Genomic DNA, 23,732 nt, shown 5'->3' on the forward strand with positions numbered 1-23,732 from the left:
CTGGACAAACAGGTCCAATCCATGGAGGCCCCACCTCGCAACTTACAGGACTTTAAGGATCTGCAGCTAACGTTTTGGTGGCAGATACCACAGCACACCTTCATGTGTTTAATTGCTATCAGCTTTGATTTGAAGGTGTTTAGAAATTACATTGTGTTATGTTCAGTCCCTTCATTTACGGTACCAAAAGAATTGGGATGTGTAGACATTATGTACAATAAAGTAGTAATGTTTAGTACTTGGTTGGATAACCTTTGCATGCAATGACTGCCTGAAGCCTGCAACTATCACCAGCGGCTGGATATCCTCTCTGGTAAGGCTCTTCTGTTCCTGCTTATTTCAGGGGTAATTTGCTTCTTGTCTTGTCTTCAACAAAGGCTCTCTTAATTGGATTCAGGTCAGGTGATTGACTAGTCAAGAACTTTCTCTCTCGCCCTGAAAATCACCTTGGTGGTTCTGGTGGCGTTTGGGGTCGTTGTTCAGCTGCATGACAAAGCAATGTCCAGTATGTTTTCAGGCAATGAGCACTGAGAAGATTGAAAATAAATAAAACTACGGGTCAAATCTGAGGAAAGACAGATCAAGGGATGCGTACAAGATTTCAAAGGCTTTAACTACCCCTGTGGAAGATGGAAGGTGTGTGGCACCACCAAAACCCTGCATTAATCAGCCCATCCCTCCACACCAGTTTACAGAGCAAGTTGCCTAGTATGATAGGGTGGAAAACAGGAAACCATTACTCAAGAATGCCCCGACTTGAATGCCTTTTAAAGTATGCCAAAAAACACTTCTGAAGAAATACTATGACAGAAAATGTTTTGGACTGAAATGAATCTTTTGGCTTAAATGCAAAGCCATACGTTTGCGGCAAACTCAAAATGACACATATCCCAAAGAATCATCATGTTAAGATGCCATTGTCAGGCACTGAGGCACTTGTCAGGAAACAAAGGAAAATGATTATTTGAGCAGGGTGCAGAATCGTCCTTCAGGAAACCCTGCTGCCCTCGGCAAGAGATCTGAAACTGTGATGGAAGTTCACCTTTCGCACGACAATGCCCTGAAGCAAGTCACCACCGCAACCGTGGAGTGGTTAAAGGTTAAAAAGGTTACCTCCTTGAGTAGCCCAGTCAAAGCCCAAACCTAAATCCAATCAAATGAGTTGCATGACTTAACGACTTCTGTTCAATGATGGTGACCAAATAACTTGACAGAGCTTGAACACCTTTGTAAAAGGAATGGTCAGGTATTGTCAAACCTAGGTGTGCAAAGTGATTAAGGACATATACAAACAATACATGAAACTCTGAAGCGCTGTCATGATTAATGGTGAAGTGGAATCTTGAATGGGTACATACTTTCTGTGGGCACTGTAGCAAATATTTCTATAAACGGTCTTGTGTATTTCTGTAAATATTTTAAATATAAAACTTCTTGTATTTTCTATTTGATATGGATGTTGCGGAGTGGTGAGTTCTATCAAATAAGTACAATATGCATAATAACAAAATAATATTTCTGTTTTCATGCAGAAACAGCTGTAAAAATGACACATATGATGACATTTTTAATTGTCAGTGTTTGTGTTGAAGTGATTTTATAGACGCCTTCTGGTTACTGAGTGCAATTACTAAGGATCAAATTTAAGAGGTTTGAAAAACTGTCATTACCTTGTCATTAAAATGTATAATGTGAAGTTAATTTAAGGCTTTATTCTGTTTTAATTTAATAATTTATTCAATGACAGAACTAATTAGGTTTCTTAGAATATTATTATTATTTATTTTTTTATCAGAGCTCCTAATCATCTTCAAAGTGGCTTTTGTATTACAGGCTTCACATAACTATGTATGTATGGCCCTTGGAGTTATGTGTAATGACACTTGTTCATTTGTGCTTTTTTAACAATAGTGAAATAACAACTCTGTTGAAAGTAAAGCAGATCTAGCCTACAGACTCGCAATGAAATCCTTCCACTGCTTTGACAATCGTCACATACTTCAGTCTAAGACGGCTTCGATTGAAGTTGTTCGTGTGGACAAAAATAAAACCGATGGATGTTGTACAATTTAATTACCACCGCTACACAAGGAATGTTCTTCCAAAAAAGTTATATATTGAAATGTACCAGCAACTGAAGAAATGTCATTTTATAAATATTTCCAATTGTTTGGTCCTGTTCTCATTTCTCCTCGTCTCTTTCTTGAACCTATTAGAAGTAAGAGGGAAGGGCCATACAGCTCTCTCCTCCAATGGGTTTTGATGAGGAGATGAGAAGGTATTGGATATGCAATTGAGAATATTTCTTTGGTAGCTTGATCACTTTTATTTACATGTACATTACAAGCTTAACAACAATAAAATATATAATTGCTCAGCAAAACTCCACATTGTTGTAACAAAAAACACATAAGGCACGCTGAGATGTCTATTGATAAGCTGAATAGGTTTTCAATAGGTTTTTGGGCAGAAGAAACAGACAAAAAAGTTTATGCCATTAGATAAAAGGATTGTGATATGTGTTATGTTTTTGTATTTTTACAGTGTTTATACATTATATTAAAGTAGAGGGACAGCGTTTACCATCGCCAATCGATTGACCCAGGTCCAACATATGTATCTAACAGAGGTCCCATTCTGCCCTCTGTTGGATTTACTCTGTAAATGCAAGGGGGAAAAGACAACACTAAGCAGTATTGTTTAGGAGTAAGCAATGTTAGTGTTAACAGTGTGTTGGCCAGAAAGTGTGTTTCATCAAATGTTAGTTGAGCTGACAAAGAGACAGGGAGGCACAGAGAGGCAGTGTTTCGAGACATGCTTTATTGTTTATGTGACATTAATGGGGTAAAACCACAGCTGTCACTGGGCAATACGGACTTTCAGCTCCCTCCAAAGATTTTCGATTGAGTTCAGGTCTGGAGACTGGCTAGGCCACTCCAGGACCTTGAGATGCTTCTTACAGAGCCACTTCTTAGTTGCCCTGGCTGTGAGTTTCAGGTCGTTGGCATGCTGGAAGACCCAGCCACGACCCATCTTCAATGCTCTTACTGAGGGAAGGAGGTTGTTGGCCAAGATCTCGCGATACATGGCCCCATCCATCCACCCCTCAATACGGTGCAGTCATCCTGTCCCCTTTGCAGAAAAGCATCCCCAATGAATGATGTTTCCACCTCCATGCTTCACGGTTGGGATGGTGATCTTGGGGTTGTACTCATCCTGTTTCTTCATGATCATTGATGCCCCACGAGGTGAGATCTTGCATGGAGCCCCAGACCGAGGGAGATTGACCGAGGTAGATTGATCTTGAACTTCTTACATTTTCTAATAATTGAGCCATCCCAGCCTTGTGTAGGTCTACAATTTTATCCCTGATGTCCTTACACAGCTCTCTGGTCTTGGCCATTGTGGAGAGGTTGGAGTCAGTTTGATTGAGTGTGTGGACAGGTGTCTTTTATACAGGTTCAAACGGGTGCAGTTAATACAGGTAATGAGTGGACAGCAGGAGGGCTTCTTAAAGAAAAACTAACAGGTCTGTGAGAGCCGGGATTCTTACTGGTTGGTAGGTGATCAAATACTTATGTCATGCAATAAAATGCAAATTAATGATTTAAAAATCATACTTGATTTTCTGGATTTTTGTTTTAGATTCCATCTCACAGTTGAAGTGTACCTATGATAAAAATTGCACACCTCTACATGCTTTGTAAGTAGGAAAACCTGCAAAATCTGCAGTGAATCCAATACTTGTTCTCCCCACTGTAGTTAAGCAGCATTTATTGACCTGCTTGTCACCAGAACAAGCAAAAATATTGTCATGAGCCAAAAGGTCATGTGCTCTTACAATCTTCACTGACACAAACAGAGGAGGACTTGCCACCCCTAAGTCCGCTCCCTCTCTAGGTTTCTTAAAAAAATTCAACCCTAGTTTCTCCTAGCCACTGTGCATCAACTCAATTGTTGCTTGCTGGGGTTTCAGGCTGGGTATCTGTAAAAGCACTTGCTGATGTAAAAAGGGCATTATAAAATACATTTGATTGATTTATAATATCCAAGTTGGGTGCGGAAGCAGCACCACCTGAGGAGATTCTGGCTACCAATAACTGTGGCTAGGCCGTTTGATGGTAGACGAGGCGTGCATCATTATGGCCTACGGGCACGCGTCCCCGTGCGTTCGATATCGATTCAATCCAATCACACGATAAAACATTATTAGCACTCCCGGCTCAAAACGTGTTCACGAGGCCATGTAATGCCTGGCTCTAGACAAGTGCCCATACCATCTGCCTAATTTCGAGATGTAGAGTGTGGGTAATTGTTGTAAAGAGTTATGAATGTGTTGGGGTGTAAAAGCGCATCTGGACCACTTCGAAGTGGTGGAACACATAGTGGTGAAAAAGTTACTTGATTTAATAATATAGCATAGGTATAGTAATTTCACCTGGTAACTTCATATTTAGTTAAAAGCCGAAATTAGTAGAGTTCCATTCGATTTGCATTTTGGCATCTATCTAGAAGGGGATGCGACCATTGGAGAGAGGAGTGTGATGTCACAGGATACGGTTGTAGTGAATCAATTTCGACCTGACAGCTCGATCTACTTTCCTTGCGTTTGCAGAACAGCACATTGGACTTAACCCTCAACATACGAACAGCAGGATTATAAGGATTCTGGCAACAGCCTGAGGAAAATATTTTTTCTTTGATTTTACATTATTTATTACTCAGTAAGGTAAGAGCCAAATCTAACTGTAACACCATCGCACGTTTTTTTCTTTAGATAAAAATGACGTATGTTTTACTAAAATTGGTTGTTTTAAGGGTTTAGCTGATTCACCTTGAAGTTCCTACATCTTAGCCTCATTAAAGCAGTGTAAATATATATACTCTGCCGAGATTATGACCAATTGAAAAGTAATTGAATAGTATTATCTACTGAGTGCCTTCTAATATACAGTACCAGTTAGAAGTTTGGAAACACTTACCTTGTGGGTCCAAACTTTTGACTGGTACTGTAAATTCAGGCCAATGTGTCATATTGGTTGAAGAGCCTATAAAGTCTGTCAAATATTTTGTTTTTGTTTGTGCATTGTTATGTAAGAGGATGTTTGGGCATTATGGAATGCCGAGGGACCACATGGCTAGAAATAGCTGACCATAAAATAATACAGTGGCGAAGATCAGACAGCTCTCAGACAAAGAACCATTTCCACATGGTAAAGTGACAAAACAATTTGCAAAAGCTGTATAATGACTAACAAAAAAGGCCAGGCTATTGAAGTTCAACTGCTTGTCTTTCACTAAGTAATCTCCCTCACTTACTGTCTCTAGATTCAACATTAGCTGTATCTTGTTCATTGCATCCCAGTGAAAGTTTGTTTTTATGTTTTTTGGGGTCAGCTTACTTGATTCTTCAAAGGTGGCATGGGTAGTCTCAGGACAGTAAATAAAACATCCTCACAAGGCCAGCACCATATCAGACATACAACTTATTATTACTGTTGTTATGTGATTGATTTTGCCTCAATCCATTTATGTCACCTAAAACATACCAAAGAAGGATGATCTGTGCTAATTCTATTACAATTCAGCTTACAGATGCAGGGCATGCTCTATAACAGCTAGTTTAGTTGTACAATCATCTTCAGATGTGATACACAGTAGAGAAAGTCCTGTTAGTTAACTAGAGATGCTGGACAGTGGAAAGATTTGGGTACATTTCCAGGGGTGTGTTTAACAAGGACATACATTACAAGAACTGTCAGAGGGCTTCGTGGGTTAAAAGGGTGGGGACTGGGATACTTCAGGAGTTAGAGGTAAGAAAGAGGAACCTGGGAAATTAAATACTTCAAGTGCTTCCTCCACTCACACATTAAATTTTACTATATCCTTGTGGGATCCCACATTTTTTCCCATGTAAAATCCTATTTTCCTGCCTCGCAATACAGCTGCGTCATTGGGACCTAGGAGTTCAAATCATGGTTGGGGCATACCGATGATGCCAGGAGCCTCGCATGTGGTGGTGGAAATTGGTTGAGTTGGTGGGGATGCCTTGCCTCGTCGCACTCTAGCAACTTCTAGTGGTAGGTCGGGCGCTAGCAAGCTCCATCATAGTTGTTGGCGGGTCAATGTGTTCTTTTCCAAGCTTGTAGGTGCTGGCAAATATGTCCTGGTTTAGCTGGCTGTGTGATGAGACTCAGAAAAGCTTATTGAGATGTTCTGTCTCAATTTACTACTCTCCCAAGTCAAACTGGAGTTGCTAAAATGAGGCAAGGCCTTAAGCACTAATTTGACTTCACAAAACTGTGTTTGGAGAATAACATGATAGAATTGGGATAGAAATAATCATGTTTTCTATGTCCCCGATTCTAAACCTCAACGTAAAAAACCATAATGTTAAACTTAACCCTAATCCTAACCTCAATTTTAACTTTTAACCAAAACCTATCCTCTAGGCAGAAAAATTTCCTTTTTCCTTATGGGACAAAGGTCATTTTTGGTACTGACCAGGAAAGTAAAATCTGTACACACACAATCTACTCTCTCTCTCTCTCCCTCTCTCTCTCTCTCTCTCTCTCTCTCTCACACATTCTCTCTTCCAATCCCCTCATGAATTCTATTTGTTTAGAACTGTTGAACCTTTGGGGGTATCGGCTGACTCAACCCCGCCATGTTCTGACCTAGGAAACCTTAGACAGGAAACTCTGACATCTCCCTTAGGTCCCTCCCTTCTGTTTCTCCCTGGTGCTTCAGGAAGGGTACAAGGTTATCACTATCGGGGCCGCTGTTATTCTGATCTTCTTCAGAAACGAGAAGTGCTTTTGTTTTAAAGTCAATGGTTTAAACCTGACGCTGCAATGTCTGGTGACCGTCGCTCTGTTTTAGAACTATTGCTAACGCTTGGATATCCAGGGGCGTGAGTTTGAGTAGCCAAGCTCCTCTAGGATTTATGTGATAGACAGATTTATCATTCCCAATACTCGCTATGTATCTTACTTAGTTGGTTTTATGGGTAGTGTTGGTGCCGTCCCTTTCACAGATGTCATTGGGTTGCGCCTCCATGTGTGTTTTATTAATACAGAATGAGCCAAAGAGGCCCGTCCTGGTTTCAAGAACATCACATACACATGAGGCTCTTTACTTCTTTAAAGCTAAAGGGCATTTTCAAACACACTCAGACATTTTGTTTTCTGAAAACTGTGTGATAGAGTGGTTGGCCAGGTCAATGGTGACAGCACATTTATACAGTATGAGTGACATATGTAATTATGTTATTTATGAGTCATACAATTTAAGGCACATAGCATTAATATAGAATCCTCTTTAACATCTTTAGTTTTCTTGAAGAAACCTTTTTTTTTCCCTGATTGGTTATTTCTCCCGATCTCACTCTCTTTCTCTGTCGCTCTTTCTGAGACCGACAGGGTAATTAATATTGTAGCTATTCGTCTTTGCCCTGAGACATAAGTGTAGGTTAGCTTGGCTGGGGTTGAAATTCCTTCCATTAAAAGGCTGTCCACCTTTCACAGAGCTGCAGGCGTTTGTCTATCTCTCCTGGACCCATGGACAGTGGAGCCAGAATGGATGCTAACGCTATATTTTTCCTTCTGTTGCTGTGTTCTGTCACTGAGGTAATATGCTTGTTCGAGTTGTGAAATAATTTATCCTTTGTCCTCAACATGCTGTTTATAAAATTGCAGTGGTATCTAGTGTAGTCCTCTTGAAAGATTATTGTTATTTCAACTATTTATCCCACTGGTAACATACATTATACTTAATACGTGTATATTTTCTGCCCTCCTCTATTTGCCTTAATTGCAAATTTAGTATTTGCCATCTGTACTGCATTTGCCTTAATTGCACATCTATACATTCCACTTGTAACATACATATACTTAATACTTGTAAATTGTCTGCCCTCTTCTATTTGCACTTCTGGTTAGATGCTAACTGCAATTTGTTATACTGTACTTGTACTTGCTCAATGACAAAACAGTTGAAACTAATCTAATCCAATCACAATTTATGCAATAATAATTGTACATTAGATTACTTTTATTTTTTTACGCTAAATATCATTGACGATTATCTTCCTAACTGCCCAGGAGTGTGTCATTTAAGTGTTTTTTGGTCTTTTATCTCAGCTGTTTGTGGCGGCGACCTCAGAGGCAAATGAATCCCAGCATGAGCAGATGCACCCACAGCACGAAATCGAGTTCAGTCGGAACAGTATACTCACAGCTCAGTTCGAGTGCTACCAGAATATTATGAAAAAGGATAGAAAAAAAAATGCAGGTAGGTTTGACTCGGAGCAGAAGGTTTTAATGGGGTCGCTAATTTTCAATACCATGATTAGCACAGTGTTTCTATTTGACCGGACTGTTACGGATTTGGCAGATTTTGTTGGATTGAAATTATCTTTAGTCTTAAAGGAGCATTTCAACCAGTGAGACCTTTGGTGTTGTGTATCATGTCCCAGAGATTTCTGAAGCAGTGAGATGTGTTTCACACATAATTGTTCACACGGAGAGAGGAATATTTTTTGCATTCCAAAATCTCTGCTTTATTACAACTGTGTGGATTAAAGGCAGAGATCTGAAAAAAATTAATGATGTCATGTTTTAAGCGTCCATGTTAAACCGATTGTGCTTCAAGTCAATTTGTAGATCCCTTTGTCCTTGAATGAATCAGATGTCTTTCAGTGATGTTCCTGTCAGCAGCTCTATAAATTTAGAAGGTGTCATTGTTTTTCCTCTTTCAAAAAGGCTACAACTCTGAAGCCATTACTTCATGCTCTGACATAGTCCCTACCCTTTTTTCTTTTAAACATCATCCTGCAGTAGACTTGCTAGCTAAATAACTAACTTTACAATAAGTAACACTGGATATTATTGGGATTGTCCTGCCTAGTGAAATACAATCAAATACGGATAGAAGCAGGTATTTACTAACTGCGTTTGCACAACAACAATTTAACCAAAAGCCAAAGCAGCGAATATGTTTTTTCTATTGATTTGAGCCTTTCTTCTTACTAAACAGTGGGAATTTACTGCTTATTTTGTGTAGGTTAAAAAGCTAACTATTGAGATCTGTGGCTAGTTATTTGCTGTAAAATGTATAGCCTAATCTTTTTACATATGGCTAGTTACTGTCGTTATACTGGCAATTGATTTAAGCCTTGCTTATTACCATGCCTATGAAATTTACTACTCAAATCTGTGGCCGGCATTCTGCTGTATAAGATATTAACAAACGCAAATGCAGTTACTTTCCTGTTATTCTGACTACTTTCTGGACATTTAGTACAGCAAACTGTCCCTTGCAGTCTAATGCACAATGCATGCCTACTCCTTTTAAACCTGGTTACTCAGCTGTTATTGCAACATACGGTGGCGTCGGATTTAGTGTGAAGTTGAGAGCATTCATTCTTATTTCTACTGGTTAACATGTGTTAATGTTTGCCCCTTTGTCAGAGATCTTTATTGCTAACATTAATAACATTCAGAAGTTGTGCTGCTGTGAAATGCCCTTTTAACTGGTATGGTCCTAACCCCAGGGGATATCCCACTCCAAGGAACCAATCTCCTAGTTTAACTTAAAAAGCTTGAACTGTGTGTTCTGTCAGGTCAAGTGTGTAATGAGACATGGGATGGCTGGCTGTGTTGGGAGGAGACAGAGGCAGGCTTCACTGCTAACCAGAACTGTCCAGAATATTACCAGGACTTTAACCCAGCAGGTTTGTTTGTTACTCACCATCTGTATCGCCTTTCCAACCAAGTGACATTGAACAGAGGCCAATGTCTCAGTTATAAGCAAACAATTAAAGAATATCTAATAATTATTTAGGATACATGCTATTCTCAGATATGCTTTTAGAAAAGTAGCATTTTGTAAGCTGTTTAAAAATGTATGTATGGATATGTAAGGGATCAAAGGCATTCTCATGAATTGATATTGTTCTTCTGGAATGAATGCTGGTGGTGATTGCTGACATGATCTACTGTTGACCTGTCCAGTCATGTTGTTGTATTTTGTGCTTATGTTCTACGTATCGCCACCAGAAATGGCAACTAGAGTGTGCAGTGAGACGGGCCATTGGTTTCTACATCCAGAGAGCAACAAAACATGGACAAACTACACAGAATGCAGTGCACACAACGATGCCCTTAGAGTGGTGAGAACATGTGTTTTTATCCAGTATGTTCCTGTGAGTACTGCAATGAATACGCCAACCTCACCCGTCATGTTAGAGATACCAAATGTTGTTATTTGTGTTAAAGTGATTTTTATCTATTCTCTTGCAGACAGCGATGAATCAATACTACTTGGTTCTGATTGGTCATGGACTTTCACTAACATCATTGCTGTTATCTTTGGGAATATTTTTTAATTTTAAGTAAGTCACTCTGTTACCCCATGTGCATGCTACTGTTCTAAATGAAGGTTTTCATGATTAAATTGATTTATTTGACTAATTTAAATGCAAAAAAGGAGAACAATTATAATCTACTGACCTAATAATGAAGAAAGTATGGAGGACCAAGGGGGTCAAAATAAAATAATTAAATAATTAAATGAACATATGCATATTTAAGTGGCACATTATTATTAAATATACTTGTAAAAATAATGGTATAATATTTCATAATAATACATATTATGCCCCAATCTTTTTTTCATTATAAGATGTATTTCATAATATCATGGCCTTTTACTTAATATTGTATTTCAGCATTTCATAATTTAATGGCATATTTCAGCATTTAATGGCATACAGCTCCGGAAAAAATAAAGAGACCACTGCAAATTTTCAAAAAAGTTGAAAAGGAAAGTTTTGCGTGAAGAAGTGGTCCCTTAATTTTAACCCTTCTGTTCCTCACTCAAAACCTTCCTTTTCAACTTTTTTGGAAAGGGAAGAAAAAGGTGCAGTGGTCTCTTTATTTGTTCCGGAGCTTTATTTCAACATTTAATGGTTTCAAATGTAGTGGTTTTTCACTGCTGAAAGACCAATCCAGCAACACTTGCTTCACCAACAGTTGCTGGCTTTTGAATTCAACTTTGCTGCATTAGTTGCGCTTGAATTATATGCTAGCGAGCAAATGTATAAACAGTGTTGTCTACCTGGCAACCCCTGTTCAAAACTATAGTGAAAAAGTTAGGTTTATTTCAATGGGTGAGCAATGTAGAACTAGGAATGGTGACATTCCTATTAGCCAAGGTAAATGTCCCCGGGACACATAACGACATTAGACCGTATGGTGAGAACCATCTGGATGAGACAATTTCGCTCCTGCTCCTTTCAAGCGAACTAAAGTACTTCATATTATATTTGTATTGTTGTTCTCCGCTACAGGAAACACCGATTTGCTTCCTTTGCGAGTCACACTGTCAAAACAGGTGCGCATCGTTGCTGAAACAAGCGCGATACTGTTTAGCATTAACAACCCTGCGAAGTTTCACTAAAACTTGCGCTATGAAAACGTCTGCTCTCGTAGAGTTCGTTTTTTTGACCCATTCTATTTGCCTTAATGCCAGCTCAAAAACCAGCAGCCACCTTAATTTTATTATTATACAAAAAGACCCTGGGCTCAATAGCCCCGGAAGCCCAGGCCTAATGACTGCATTGGCAGTGATGCCCAGAATTTTCATTTGCTTTAGCATTTCTATTGCCAAATATGTACATAATAATAGTGATTTTGCCAGAAATTTCTTCATACAAACTTGGATAAATTGCTATAACTCAGTACATTGCTAGTACTGCAAAATCCTGCTTGAACGCCTACAACCGAGCAAACTGTTGACAGGGTTGCCAGATATAAGTGACTGTATACAGCACAATCACACGCAGACTCAACAAAAACACTCCCCAATCACCATTGTTTTTATACAACCATACCTATAAATCAACTCGTCCAAGGCCATTTTTGCCTGCACACGGTCATCAAAAATGGCCCAATTTAGGGAAACCCCCCAATCTGGCAACACTAACTGTTGGTGAAGCCAGTGTTGCTGGATGAGCCTATCAGCGGCTAAAGACCATCCACTTACATTGATTGACATATCCCTTGTGATCATGAAATACGCTTTGAAGTATGGCATTAATTGTTGAAAAAGGTCATTCAATGTTGAAATATGCCATTAAATGTTGAAATGTGCCATTAAATGTTGAAATACGACTTGAAATTATGAAATAGGTCATGATATTATGAAAAAGGCAATGATATTATGAAATGTATTATTAATTAAATGTATTATTATGATGAAAATAAAAAGATTAGGAAATACAATGTATTATTATGAAATATCATACCACTATTTTAAAAAGGGGATATATAAAAAGATTTCCTATCAATGTGGCACTTCAAATAATATATTATTTAATTCATTATTTATATATTTATTTCATTTTGACCCTTTTGTCCTCCATAAGAAAGATGAACAAAAAGCTATAGTTTGAAAAATGGGAGATTTGCATTGAAAAAGGCAGTACATCGTTTCCTTCCCTTTGTTGTCCATTTAACATAAATATGTTTTCTTTGGCTAACAGGAGTCTAAGCTGCCAGAGGATAACACTCCACAAAAACCTCTTCTTCTCGTTTGTGTTGAACTCAGTCATTACTATCATCTGGTTTACAGCGGTGATTAAAAATCAGGAGCTAATGCAGTCTAACCCTGTGAGTATGATAGGCAACAACTGTTTTCTAGTGCAGAGCAACCTTATTACTTTCCATTGTAGCAGCACAGAAGCACCCCTCCAGGTTTGCCTCTGAAACTAAGCAGGGTTGGTCCAGGTTGGTCGCTGGAAGAGAAATCAGATGCTGCTGGAAGTGGTTTTAGAGGGCAAGTAGGGGGCATTCTTCCTTCTGGTCTAAATATCAAATCCCAATGCCCCACGAGCAGTGAAGGCAACATTGCTTTGCGTAAGTGCCATCTTTTAGATAAGATGTTAAGAAAGTGTCCTGACTTCCTGTGACCTCTCATTATCCCACAGTACTGATCGTAAGAGTGGGATGTTAATCTTGTGACCCTTACTATCTGAACACAGGGACACATTATGATGCTCAGCCTCCAATTCATACTAAGTGCAACTATCCTATTCATAGCAAACTATTCAAATAAAAAATAAAAAAATATTAAAGTTCCCACAGTTCGACAACCTTTATCCCAGGATTACCTCTGGGCGTAAAGAGTGACCAAACTAATTTCAATAGCAGTGGATTTGTATGTATAGGTAGAATGTCCACTTTACCACACACTGTTGGTTGAGACTGACCGTATTCCAACCTGATACTAATTACTGTGTTTCCCCACTGCCACCAGGTCTGGTGTAAGGTAGTGAACTTTATCCACCTCTACCTGTTTGGCTGCAACTACTTCTGGATGCTTTGTGAAGGCATCTACCTGCACACACTCATCGTCGTTGCCGTGTTCGCAGAGAAACAACCCCTGAAGTGGTATTACCTGCTCGGATGGGGTAAATCATGTTTCTTTGTCAGACCTTTTGTCAGACCTTTTTCCACATTTAATGTGACCTATAAAGTGAACAGTTCAATTGAAAAACAAACAGACATTAAAGAAAAATACTCACAATAACCTGGTTGCATAAGTGGGCATACCCTTAAACTAATACTTTGTTGAAGCACCCCCCCCCCCGGTTCCAGCTGAATAAAAACAGCCCCAAAGCATGATGCTGCCACCTCCAAGCTTCACTGTGGGTATGGTGTTCTTTGTGTGATGTGCAGTGTTTTTTTTGCGCCAAACATACCTTTTGGAATTATGGCCAAAAAGTTCAACCTTGGTTTCATCAGACCATTACACATTTTCCCACGTGCTTTTGGGGGACTTGATGTTTGTTTTTGCAAACTTCAGCCGGGCTTGGATGATTTTATTTGTAAGAAAAGGCTTCCGTCTTGCCACCCTTACCCCATAGCCCATTCATATGAAGAATATGGGAGATTGTTGTCACATGCAGCATACAGCTAGTGCTTGCCAGAAATTCCTGCAGTTCCTTTAATGTTGCTGTAGGCCTCTTGGAAGCCTCCCTGACCCGTTTTCTTCTTGTCTTTTCATCAATTTTAGAGGGACGTCCAGTTCTTGGTAATGTCTATTTTGTGCCATATTTTCTCCACTTGATGATGACTGTCTTCACTATGTTCCATGGTATATCTAATGCTTTGGAAATTATTTTTTACCCTTCTCCTGACTGATATCTTTCAACAGTGAGATCCCTCTGATGGTTTGGAAGCTCTCTGCGAACCATGGCTTTTGCTCTGAGATGCAACTAAGAAAATCCTACTAGAACAGCTGAACTTTACTTGTGATTAATCAGAGTCACTTTAAATGATGGCAGATGTGTAATGACTTCTATTTAACATGAGTTTGAATGTGATTTGTTAATTCTGAACACAGCCACATCCCAGTTACAAGAGGGTGTGCACACTTATGCAACCAGGTTATTGTAAGGTTTTTATTCTTAATTTTCCCCCCTTGAAGATTTCAGTTTGTTTTTCAATTGAATTGTTCACATTATAGGTCACATTAAAAGAGGAAAAAGTTCTGACATGATTTATCTTTGTCTCATTCTTTTACAAAACCTGCCATTTTAATAGGGGTGTGTAGACTTTATATCCACTGTATATTTAATGCTGACTTACAGCAGTTGGTGTCAGAGTGGTCCCTTGTGTTGTTTAAAAAAAATAACATAATGATAATCTTCCAGGTTTTCCAATCATACCTGCTTTGATACATGCAATAGCACGCAACAATTACTACAATGACAAGTAAGTTCGTATAAGCTTCTCTCTGGTCTTTGATAGGCATACCATTTTCTGACATAAATCTTGTGAAAGCCATGTTGTCCATGTGATTTTCTCTGGAATCTCCCTTTCTCTTCTACAGCTGTTGGATCAGCTATGAAACATCTCTGCTGTACATCATCCACGGTCCGATCTGTGCTGCCCTGCTGGTGAGCCCTTAATGAAGCCATAAGAACAGCTAATAAAAACACTGTAACAGTTACAACAATATACCTGTTTGTTTCCTGATGTGACAATTTAAATCAATGGTTCTCTAACCATTCCATAGCACTAGGCAGATGATTTCCGAAGCTAGCGCTATTAAATCTCTGCTAATGATCAAGTCCTTTATTATTCAGAATTATATGAATGCATGTTTCATTGGAAGTTAAATAGATTATGAGAACAACAGAAACATCTGTGTTTAGATTCTCTCTATGTAGGTCACATTCTGCCAAACTCAGGAATGTGAAATGTCTTCACTGACAATTTGGCATGGGGGATCTTGTGGAAATGTGATCTGTGTTAGGTAGACACGCCTTTCAATGTATATACCAGCTAGCAACCATCTTTACATTGAAATTGATTTGAACAGCCAAGAGGCAACATTTACTGCAACATAAACTTCAATAAAAGTTTAATTCTCTCCCTTGACTTTCGACGGGTACACGATTAATGAAAGAGACCACTATATAAAAAGGCTGTATTTCTTACAGTTACTTAATTCAACCATGCTACCTTAGGGCTACAACTAAATTGTTGAGATGTCTGGGGTTCTCCCTTGAAAACCAACTTCTCCAAACAATGTTGTCATCATGGGTTTATTTCCTTTATTCACCTTCCCTATGAAAGTGATGTGTCCTATGACATAGGACCGTATCCATATACATTATATTTTTTAATGCAATTCAATATTTTTATCTGAAAATTCATGAACATCACAATAGTTAGGGAAGCCTAGTTTCAACTACTCATGTAGCCCCGTCTAGCTTGCAATAACTTGCCAGCTTGCGTTAAAGACCTGTAGGACAGCAAAAATCAGAATGGTTCAGCAAGATTTGATTTACAGGAAGCATGTTTCCTGTAAATGGAATGTTACACAATTTAGCCTGTGTTAACTTTGTCTATTTCATCCCAGATATTTTTTTTTACAATAGTTCAAAATGTGGACACATGATAACCAGCAATGTGGTGAAAATGTAAATGGGAACAATGTGTAGCACTTCGACTCGTTTTCTGTTTTCTCATTACAACATTGAACTATGGTACCAACCTCTAAATCTCCCCTCTTTCTTTTCCTTCCTTTTTTCTCTTTCCTTCTTCCATTCCCCTCATCTCTTTCTTGCTCTCCTTCTCTAGATTAATCTGTTTTTCCTTCTGAACATAGTGCGCGTCCTCATCACCAAACTTAAGGTAACCCACCAACAATCACAAGGCAGATTTACATAACCCCTTATGTAACGATCTGAGAATATTGTATTCTGGTGTAATGTAATATATTCAAGGTGACCCACCAGGCAGAGTCTAGCCTCTACATGAAGGCTGTAAGAGCCACCCTGATCCTGGTCCCTCTACTGGGTATCCAGTTCGTCCTGTTCCCTTACAAACCGGGACGTTACACCTATGAGACATACGACTACATCATAACAATCCTCATGCACTACCAGGTAAGTAAACCTTTGAACTTTCACAAGAACTCTAGAGGAGCTAGCTGGTGAAGTTCTACCTTCATTTTTGAAGATTGGTAAGAGTTATGTCCTCAACTGTTTAGCGCTGTTATCTTCTTAATGTTGAAGATTCCCTTTCTGTCCTCAGGGTCTCCTGGTTGCCACCATTTTCTGCTTCTTCAATGGGGAGGTAAGAATTGAGCTTGATGTTATGTCAATTCTGAAATAATTGAATATATGATATGAAATCTGGAGCTATTGCCATGAAAAGGTTTACGCTGACACAATCTTAATGCCCTTTCAGCGTGCCCTTTTCAAGTTTACATTCAATACCTCCTGAAATGTCAGCTTGTTAGGTGGAATAAGGTTTTGCCCAGTAAGTTAGTTAAGGAACAAACAAGAAAAGCCCTAAACGTTCTTGCTTTAGAAATAGTTCTTTGCTAAGCAGCCATTTTTTAAGACAAGTTTAACTTTTCTCTTTTTTTTTCTTCCAGGTCCAAAGCGTTATGCGAAGACACTGGAATCAGCAGAGAATCCAGTTTGGCAACAATTTTGCCGGTGCAGACATCTTCCGCTCCGCCTCATATGTGGCGTCCTCTCTGACGGAGGTCCACCGCTGCTACAGTATTGACGGGCACACCGAACTCATGAACGGCAAAAACAGCTACCATGACATTGAGACCGTGACACCCACCATTCTCAGGTCGGAGAACCCTTTTGCCTAAAGGTTGAATATCGGACATTGGTTTTTCTTTGTTTTCTTTGCTGTTAAGACATTTTACAAATTGATGGAAGCCAAGGATTATACAGGAAGAGAAAGAAGTGGAAGGAATTTCCCTCATCTTCGTATGGATGTCCTATCTAGCTACACAGTACAAGTTGAGTAGACAGCTCAGGACTCTTTTCCCAAGTCCTCTAGAAACCTTTTGGCTGTAGCCTTCACAGTGATAAGATGCATCGGGGTAAAGGACATTCATGTTTAGGGTTAAGACCTTTCTTAACCTTTCAGTGTGCTAAATATACTTACCTTCAACCGTTTAACTTTAAAAAAGACTGAATTGGCACTTAATTAAAGACAACTCTGCTAATTAATAGAAACTACCTAGAGTATCTTGCAGGCCTTAGTGTTTTGGCATGGCATTTCACTAATTTCCTGTGGACCAAAGAGCCTTGTCTGTGCAACATCCTCTAACCTGAGATGATGAGTAAGTACAGTAAAATTAACTTGTTGGGCGTACTGGTTATTTAATTCCATTTTGTCCTTAAGGACAAATTCAAGCTACTGTACTTGGACCTTAAGCACTGGACTATATTTTACAATATGTTTTCTCAAAAACTATCTAATAGTATTTCGGTTATTAGCCCACTGATAATACAATCCCCAAAAATGTGTATGGGAGTAGTCAACTTTTAAAGATAAAGGACTTTCATTACTGAGAAAAAATCTCACAATGATGCGTTTTCCAGAATGTACGACTCTCTTATTAGGCAACATGGGAAATGTTGTTTCGGAGGGAAATCATCGTTGTGTATCTGAGGGCCAAGGTGGAATTTTATTTTTCACAGCAGTTACACATATAATTTGTTACTTTATGTTGTTATCTGTGGTCTGAATTGTTTATTTAAAACCCTACTGTGGCAGTACTTCTCACTTTATCCCCCATAAGCATGTACACTTGTGGTCAAACATTTACATACACTTGTAAAGAACATTCATGTCATGGCAGTTTGAGTTTCCAATAACTACAACTCATAATTTTCTGTGATGGAATCATTGGAGCACATACCTCTTTGTCATGAAATTTGTCATGAAATGTGGTTCTTTTATGACTTCATTATGGGTCTTCTGAAAATGTGACCAAATCTACTGGGTCAAAAATATACATACAGCAACTTCAATGATCAATTGTGGTGATAGTTGTATCAATCAAATTTGCTTTGTGACATGACCTCTTTAACTTCTCACAAGTGATTATTATTTACTACAGCTGGTGACTTCTCTGAGCCCATTTAAATGGGGCTTGTTTGATACACTAATTAGATTCAACCAAAACGCTATGATGGGCAAGTCTAAGTAGCTCGGCACAGATCTGAAGAGGCAGATCATTGACTTGAACAAGTCAGGAAAGTCACTTGGAGCCATTTCAAAGCAGTTACAGGTCCCAAGGGCCACTGTGCAAACAATTGTTGGTAAGTATAAAGTGCATGGCTCAGTTGTGTCACTGCCACAATCAGGAAGACCACGCAAGCTATCAACTGCTACTGAGAGAAAATTGGTCAGGATGGTCAGGGGTCGACCAAGAACCACCAAAAAGCAGGTCTGCAATAAATTAGAAGCTGCTGGAACACAGGTGTCAGTGTCCACAGTTAAGCGTGTTTTACAGCGCCATGGACTGAGAGGCTGCCGTGCAATAAGAAAGCCCTTGATCCAGATGCGGCACCTTAAGGCTCGACTGAAGTTTGCTACTGATCACATTGACAAACAAAGGCCTTCTGGAGGAATGTTCTGTGGTCAGATAAATCAAAAATGGAGCTATTTGGCCACAATGACCAGAAATAGAGGAGAAAAGGTGAGGCCTTTAACCCCAAGAACACCATACCTACCATCAAGCATGGTGGTGGTAGTATTATGCTCTGGGGCTGTTTTGCTGCCAGTGGAATTGGTACATTACAGAAAGTGAATGGAATAATGAAGAAGGATTACCTTTAAATTCTTCAGGAAAACCTAAAATCATCAGCCAGAAGGTTGGGCCTTGGATGCAGTTGGGTGTTTCAACAGGACAATGACCCCAAACACACATCAAAGGTGGTAAAGGAATGGCTAAATCAGGCTAGAATTAAGGTTTTAGAATGGTCAAAGATTCAAACAGAAGCTTGTCAGAAGCTTGTGGATGGCTACCAAAAGGGCCTAATCGAGGTGAAAATGGCCAAGGGACATCTAAACAAATATTAAAATTGCTCTATGTATATTTTTGACCCAGTAGATTTGGTCACATTTTCAGAAAACCCATAATAAAGTCAAGTATGTGCTCCAATGATTCCATCACAGAGAAAATGTAGTTGTAGTTATTGGAAACTCAAACTGCCATGACATACATGTTCTTTACAAGTGTTTTAAACGTTTGACCCCAACAGTACATGTCCTGTCAATCTATTTCCCTGTTTGGTTGGCCCATCACTTCTGTCTGGACTAGAGTTTAATCCCTGATTTTATGTCTGGCACATGAAATGACCTTGACTTGCCTCTGTTTTATCTGTCATTATACTTAAAGTAAGTATTTTTTTCCATAGAGAGTTGCTTCATATCCAAATGCTGGAAAATAATTCTGCTCAAACATGGATAGTCCATGTGGAGGGAGAGCGAGAGAGACAGGGAGAGAGAAAATGAAAGTGTGTGTGTTTGCATCTCCTGGTTAGAGTTCCCTCCATAGTTATTGGGACAGTAAAACATTTTTCTTCTTTTGGCTCTATAAGTAAATTGTTACTGTTATGTTAAAGTAGAGATTCTCAGCGTTTTGCAAATGTTGGTGCCCTGAAAGTCATAGGTGGACCATATGTAGTGTTATCATTCTTAAATAGTGAAACAAATATGAACACCAATCCCCTCCAATGAAAGCTCAGAATCTATACTTAATATGATGTTGATGCATTTCAAATCCAAACATTTGCAGTATAGAGTATATATTAAGAAAAGTAGTTTATAATCCCAATAAATACAGAAAGCATATTGTATATTTATCTTTATGGGCAGATCAATATAGAAATATAATAGAAGGATGAGTCAAAAGGGTATTTATGTTTTTAACTACTCAAATGAATTACCCATCAACCCCACCATGGCATTCTGAATGTGTCATTACTGTTTTCATTAACCTTTTGTACAATTTTATAGTCTATATTATTGAGCATATTGCAGTTCTGTTTTCATTATACATCATCACTTCTAGCTGGGGTGGACACAATATATGGTGTCATGTCCGTTTTATCTTTGATAGTCAGTGATTTTATTTAGAATCCAGAACCAACTGTTTTGTTTTCCACTCAGTTCTGAGTTCTACTCAAAAAATCTTCAGGCATTTATTTCTGTTTTTCTATGAGTGTATTGTTTTCTCTTGTACAGGGTGTTGACTTTGTATGTGTGCCAAATTGTTTAACATTCTCACTGTGGGGAATGCTGTAATGAATTGTTGTGAAGTGTAATGCAATTATATGTCATCAACAAATGTTGCTTTGGCGCTGCTGGCTTTCGTCATACTGTCCAAAATTGTGAAACCAACACTGAAGAGCCATGGTTTAGGCTGTGTACACAACTGTGAGCGCACATACACACACACACACATAACAATTCAAAATGATTGACATGCTGTTGGTCTATACGGGATATTTATCACAACTTTCTGTGTGGTTCTATCAATAGTCCATTGCCTGGCATCAAATCCATCTCTTTTAATCAAATGGTGATTTCAGCAGTCCAAACAACACGTGAGGTTCTGTGCTTGTGGATACGCTGCATGTGTGGTCCAGGGTTTTTGTTGTTGCATGACACTAGTATTGATTGCTACACTACCAGCGCACCCAACTGGATTGATGTTTGGGATCCGTATGTTAGCTAGATTCCAGATAGGGTGGATATTCCTTGTATGGAAGCAGTTACAAGTTAATACTGAATACATGAATTGCAAACACACAGGAGAGCAAATTCCATCAGTAGGAAATGCAGTATCTTCAAATGATTAATGCTGGGAAAACATTAAAGTAATGAAATTACTTGTAATGATTTAATCATTTCATTCAACGTGTAAAACTATAAACAGCTGTTTTTGTTCAAAGCTAATTTGGAATTTCCTAGAACAATAAATAATGACTATGTTTCTTAAGGCATAAGCTCCCAGTTATTCAAACATCTGCTGTGCATGTTCTTTGGGGGGCAAAAGGAAGTTTTATTTCTCCATTCCATATAATGAGGACCAATTGAGTTCAGAAGAGGTACATTATTAGGACATTAACTGTCAATGACATGCTACAATACTCGCCTCAATACTGTGCTTTACTACTCACCTCAATACTGTGCTTTACTACTCACCTCAATACTGTGCTTTACTACTCGCCTCAATACTGTGCTTTACTACTCGCCTCAATACTGTGCTTTACTACTCGTCTCAATACTGTGCTTTACTACTCACCTCAATACTGTGCTTTACTACTCGTCTCAATACTGTGCTTTACTACTCGTCTCAATACTGTGCTTTACTACTCGTCTCAATACTGTGCTTTACTACTCGCCTCAATACTGTGCTTTACTACTCGTCTCAATACTGTGCTTTACTACTCGCCTCAATACTGTGCTTTACTACTCGTCTCAATACTGTGCTTTACTACTCGCCTCAATACTGTGCTTTACTACTCGCCTCAATACTGTGCTTTACTACTCGCCTCAATACTGTGCTTTACTACTCGCCTCCATACTGTGCTTTACTACTCGCCTCAATACTGTGCTTTACTACTCGTCTCAATACTGTGCTTTACTACTCGTCTCAATACTGTGCTTTACTACTCGTCTCAATACTGTGCTTTACTACTCGTCTCAATACTGTGCTTTACTACTCGTCTCAATACTGTGCTTTACTACTCGTCTCAATACTGTGCTTTACTACTCGTCTCAATACTGTGCTTTACTACTCGCCTCAATACTGTGCTTTACTACTCACCTCAATACTGTGCTTTACTACTCGCCTCCATACTGTGCTTTACTACTCGCCTCAATACTGTGCTTTACTACTCGCCTCAATACTGTGCTTTACTACTCGCCTCAATACTGTGCTTTACTACTCGTCTCAATACTGTGCAGTGTCCCCAGGAAAACAGCATATTGTTTAAAAAATTTCATTATTTTTGTCTTGTATCTACAGTAGGACCAAGTCTGGGACTGGTGGAAAGTTTTGAGTTGTTTGTTATGAAAGGACACTCGCGCCCTTCCTCATTTTGAGTACCCATTTTCCCCCTCAGTCACTGGGTTATAGTTATTTAAGAGTTACTGTTTCCTGTGACCTTTTAAACCTTAAAAGTAACTTTTCAAATACATGATAACGGTAAGGTTGTTGTTCTTGAAGGGATTGTTTCGATACATGAGAATCCTTAACAATCTTGAAACTGTATTGTTGTCTCTGTAGAGGTCTGATGTGTTTACTCAATACGGACGACTGACTCATTTCCAGTTCCTAATACAACGGCTCAATTTCAGGTTATCTGTCCGCTCTGGGGTTCACAGTCACTAACAGTTACTTTTGACTGTTACTGTTTACTAGGTATTGCATTCATAGGCTCAGAAATAATCTGGGTCCTGTCAGCTGTCTAGTCATCGGCTCTCCATGGACGTTTTAATTTCCATGGAAATAAATCTCAAAAATGTTCAATGCAGAATGTTCATGTTCTACTTGATCTTCTCTCTCCAGGTCCAATACTGACTTGAACTGTTAAGATGAAAAGCCAAAATGTTGCTTACAACCAGTGTTGACCACCACTTCAGGGCAATTTAAAACCCAGTTAGGAGTTGGGGGCTATGTCATTGTCTGAACCACTGGAACGTGACTCCAAAAGTCACCAAATGTTGGGAGGATTGACCTCTGCCATGACACAGTCACTTCCTCGTACTGTTATCAGCCTTCTTGGATGTTGTCGAACTTTACAAAGAGCTCATGCGTAGCTGTGTGAAGGAGAAAGGGAGAAGAGGGAGAGAGGAGTGAGGAGAAGAGAGAGAGGAAAGAGAGAGGATAGAGACATTTGAACCCTGATCCAATACCTTTAGTTCTACATAATGGCTTTCAGAGAGGATGATGACCTACCCTAATCTGACTTCCTTCAGGGTCTAACTCGGGAAAACATTAGCATTCCTCTTCTAACTTTGGGAGAAGAGCAATGAAACGGAATTCCAATACCGCTTAAAGAATCTTTGAAAGTATGAGGGGTCACAACCTGGCTGTATACACCATAGTTTGTTCCAAACGACAGCATATTCTGAATTAAGTGCACTTCTTTTGACCAGTGTGGTACGACATGAAGGGAATAGAGTGATGCCTCCTATATCTACTATAGACCCACATATCCTGTGTGTGTCTGTGTGTTTGTCTGTGGGTCCGGGTGAGAGACAAGGAAGGGTCAAATGAAGGCTTGGACTGCCTTCCATGGAAAAGAGACAAATCTTCTCTGAACTACGTAGCTGTGAAAGTATGCGTGGGTCATTCTTCTGGGGTTTGAGGAAGGCCAGGTCGACAGA

General features: G+C 39.1%; 1 protein-coding gene across 3 annotated transcripts; it reads left to right on the top strand.

Annotated features, from left to right (window-relative positions):
• Positions 1-4,596: 4,596 nt before the first annotated feature.
• On the top strand, positions 4,597-21,336 carry LOC105019745 (calcitonin gene-related peptide type 1 receptor). Of its 3 annotated transcripts, none has more exons than XM_020042568.3 (15): positions 4,597-4,729; positions 5,946-6,080; positions 7,527-7,628; positions 8,142-8,292; positions 9,623-9,733; positions 10,059-10,171; positions 10,302-10,393; positions 12,545-12,671; positions 13,318-13,471; positions 14,717-14,777; positions 14,896-14,962; positions 16,152-16,205; positions 16,310-16,459; positions 16,608-16,649; positions 16,954-21,336. In XM_020042568.3, the coding sequence occupies exons 3-15, from the start codon at positions 7,560-7,562 to the stop codon at positions 17,182-17,184; spliced, it is 1,422 nt and encodes a 473-aa protein (XP_019898127.1). In that variant the 5' UTR covers positions 4,597-4,729; positions 5,946-6,080; positions 7,527-7,559; the 3' UTR covers positions 17,185-21,336. The 3 variants fall into 3 exon arrangements, with proteins under 3 accessions (XP_019898127.1, XP_010884440.1, XP_010884439.1); XM_010886138.5 differs by having other exon boundaries at positions 4,598-4,729; positions 16,298-16,459; XM_010886137.5 differs by lacking the exon at positions 5,946-6,080 and having other exon boundaries at positions 4,598-4,729; positions 16,298-16,459.
• Positions 21,337-23,732: the final 2,396 nt, after the last annotated feature.

Source organism: Esox lucius, chromosome 22 (assembly GCF_011004845.1).
Source record: "Esox lucius isolate fEsoLuc1 chromosome 22, fEsoLuc1.pri, whole genome shotgun sequence".
Taxonomy (NCBI): domain Eukaryota; kingdom Metazoa; phylum Chordata; class Actinopteri; order Esociformes; family Esocidae; genus Esox; species Esox lucius.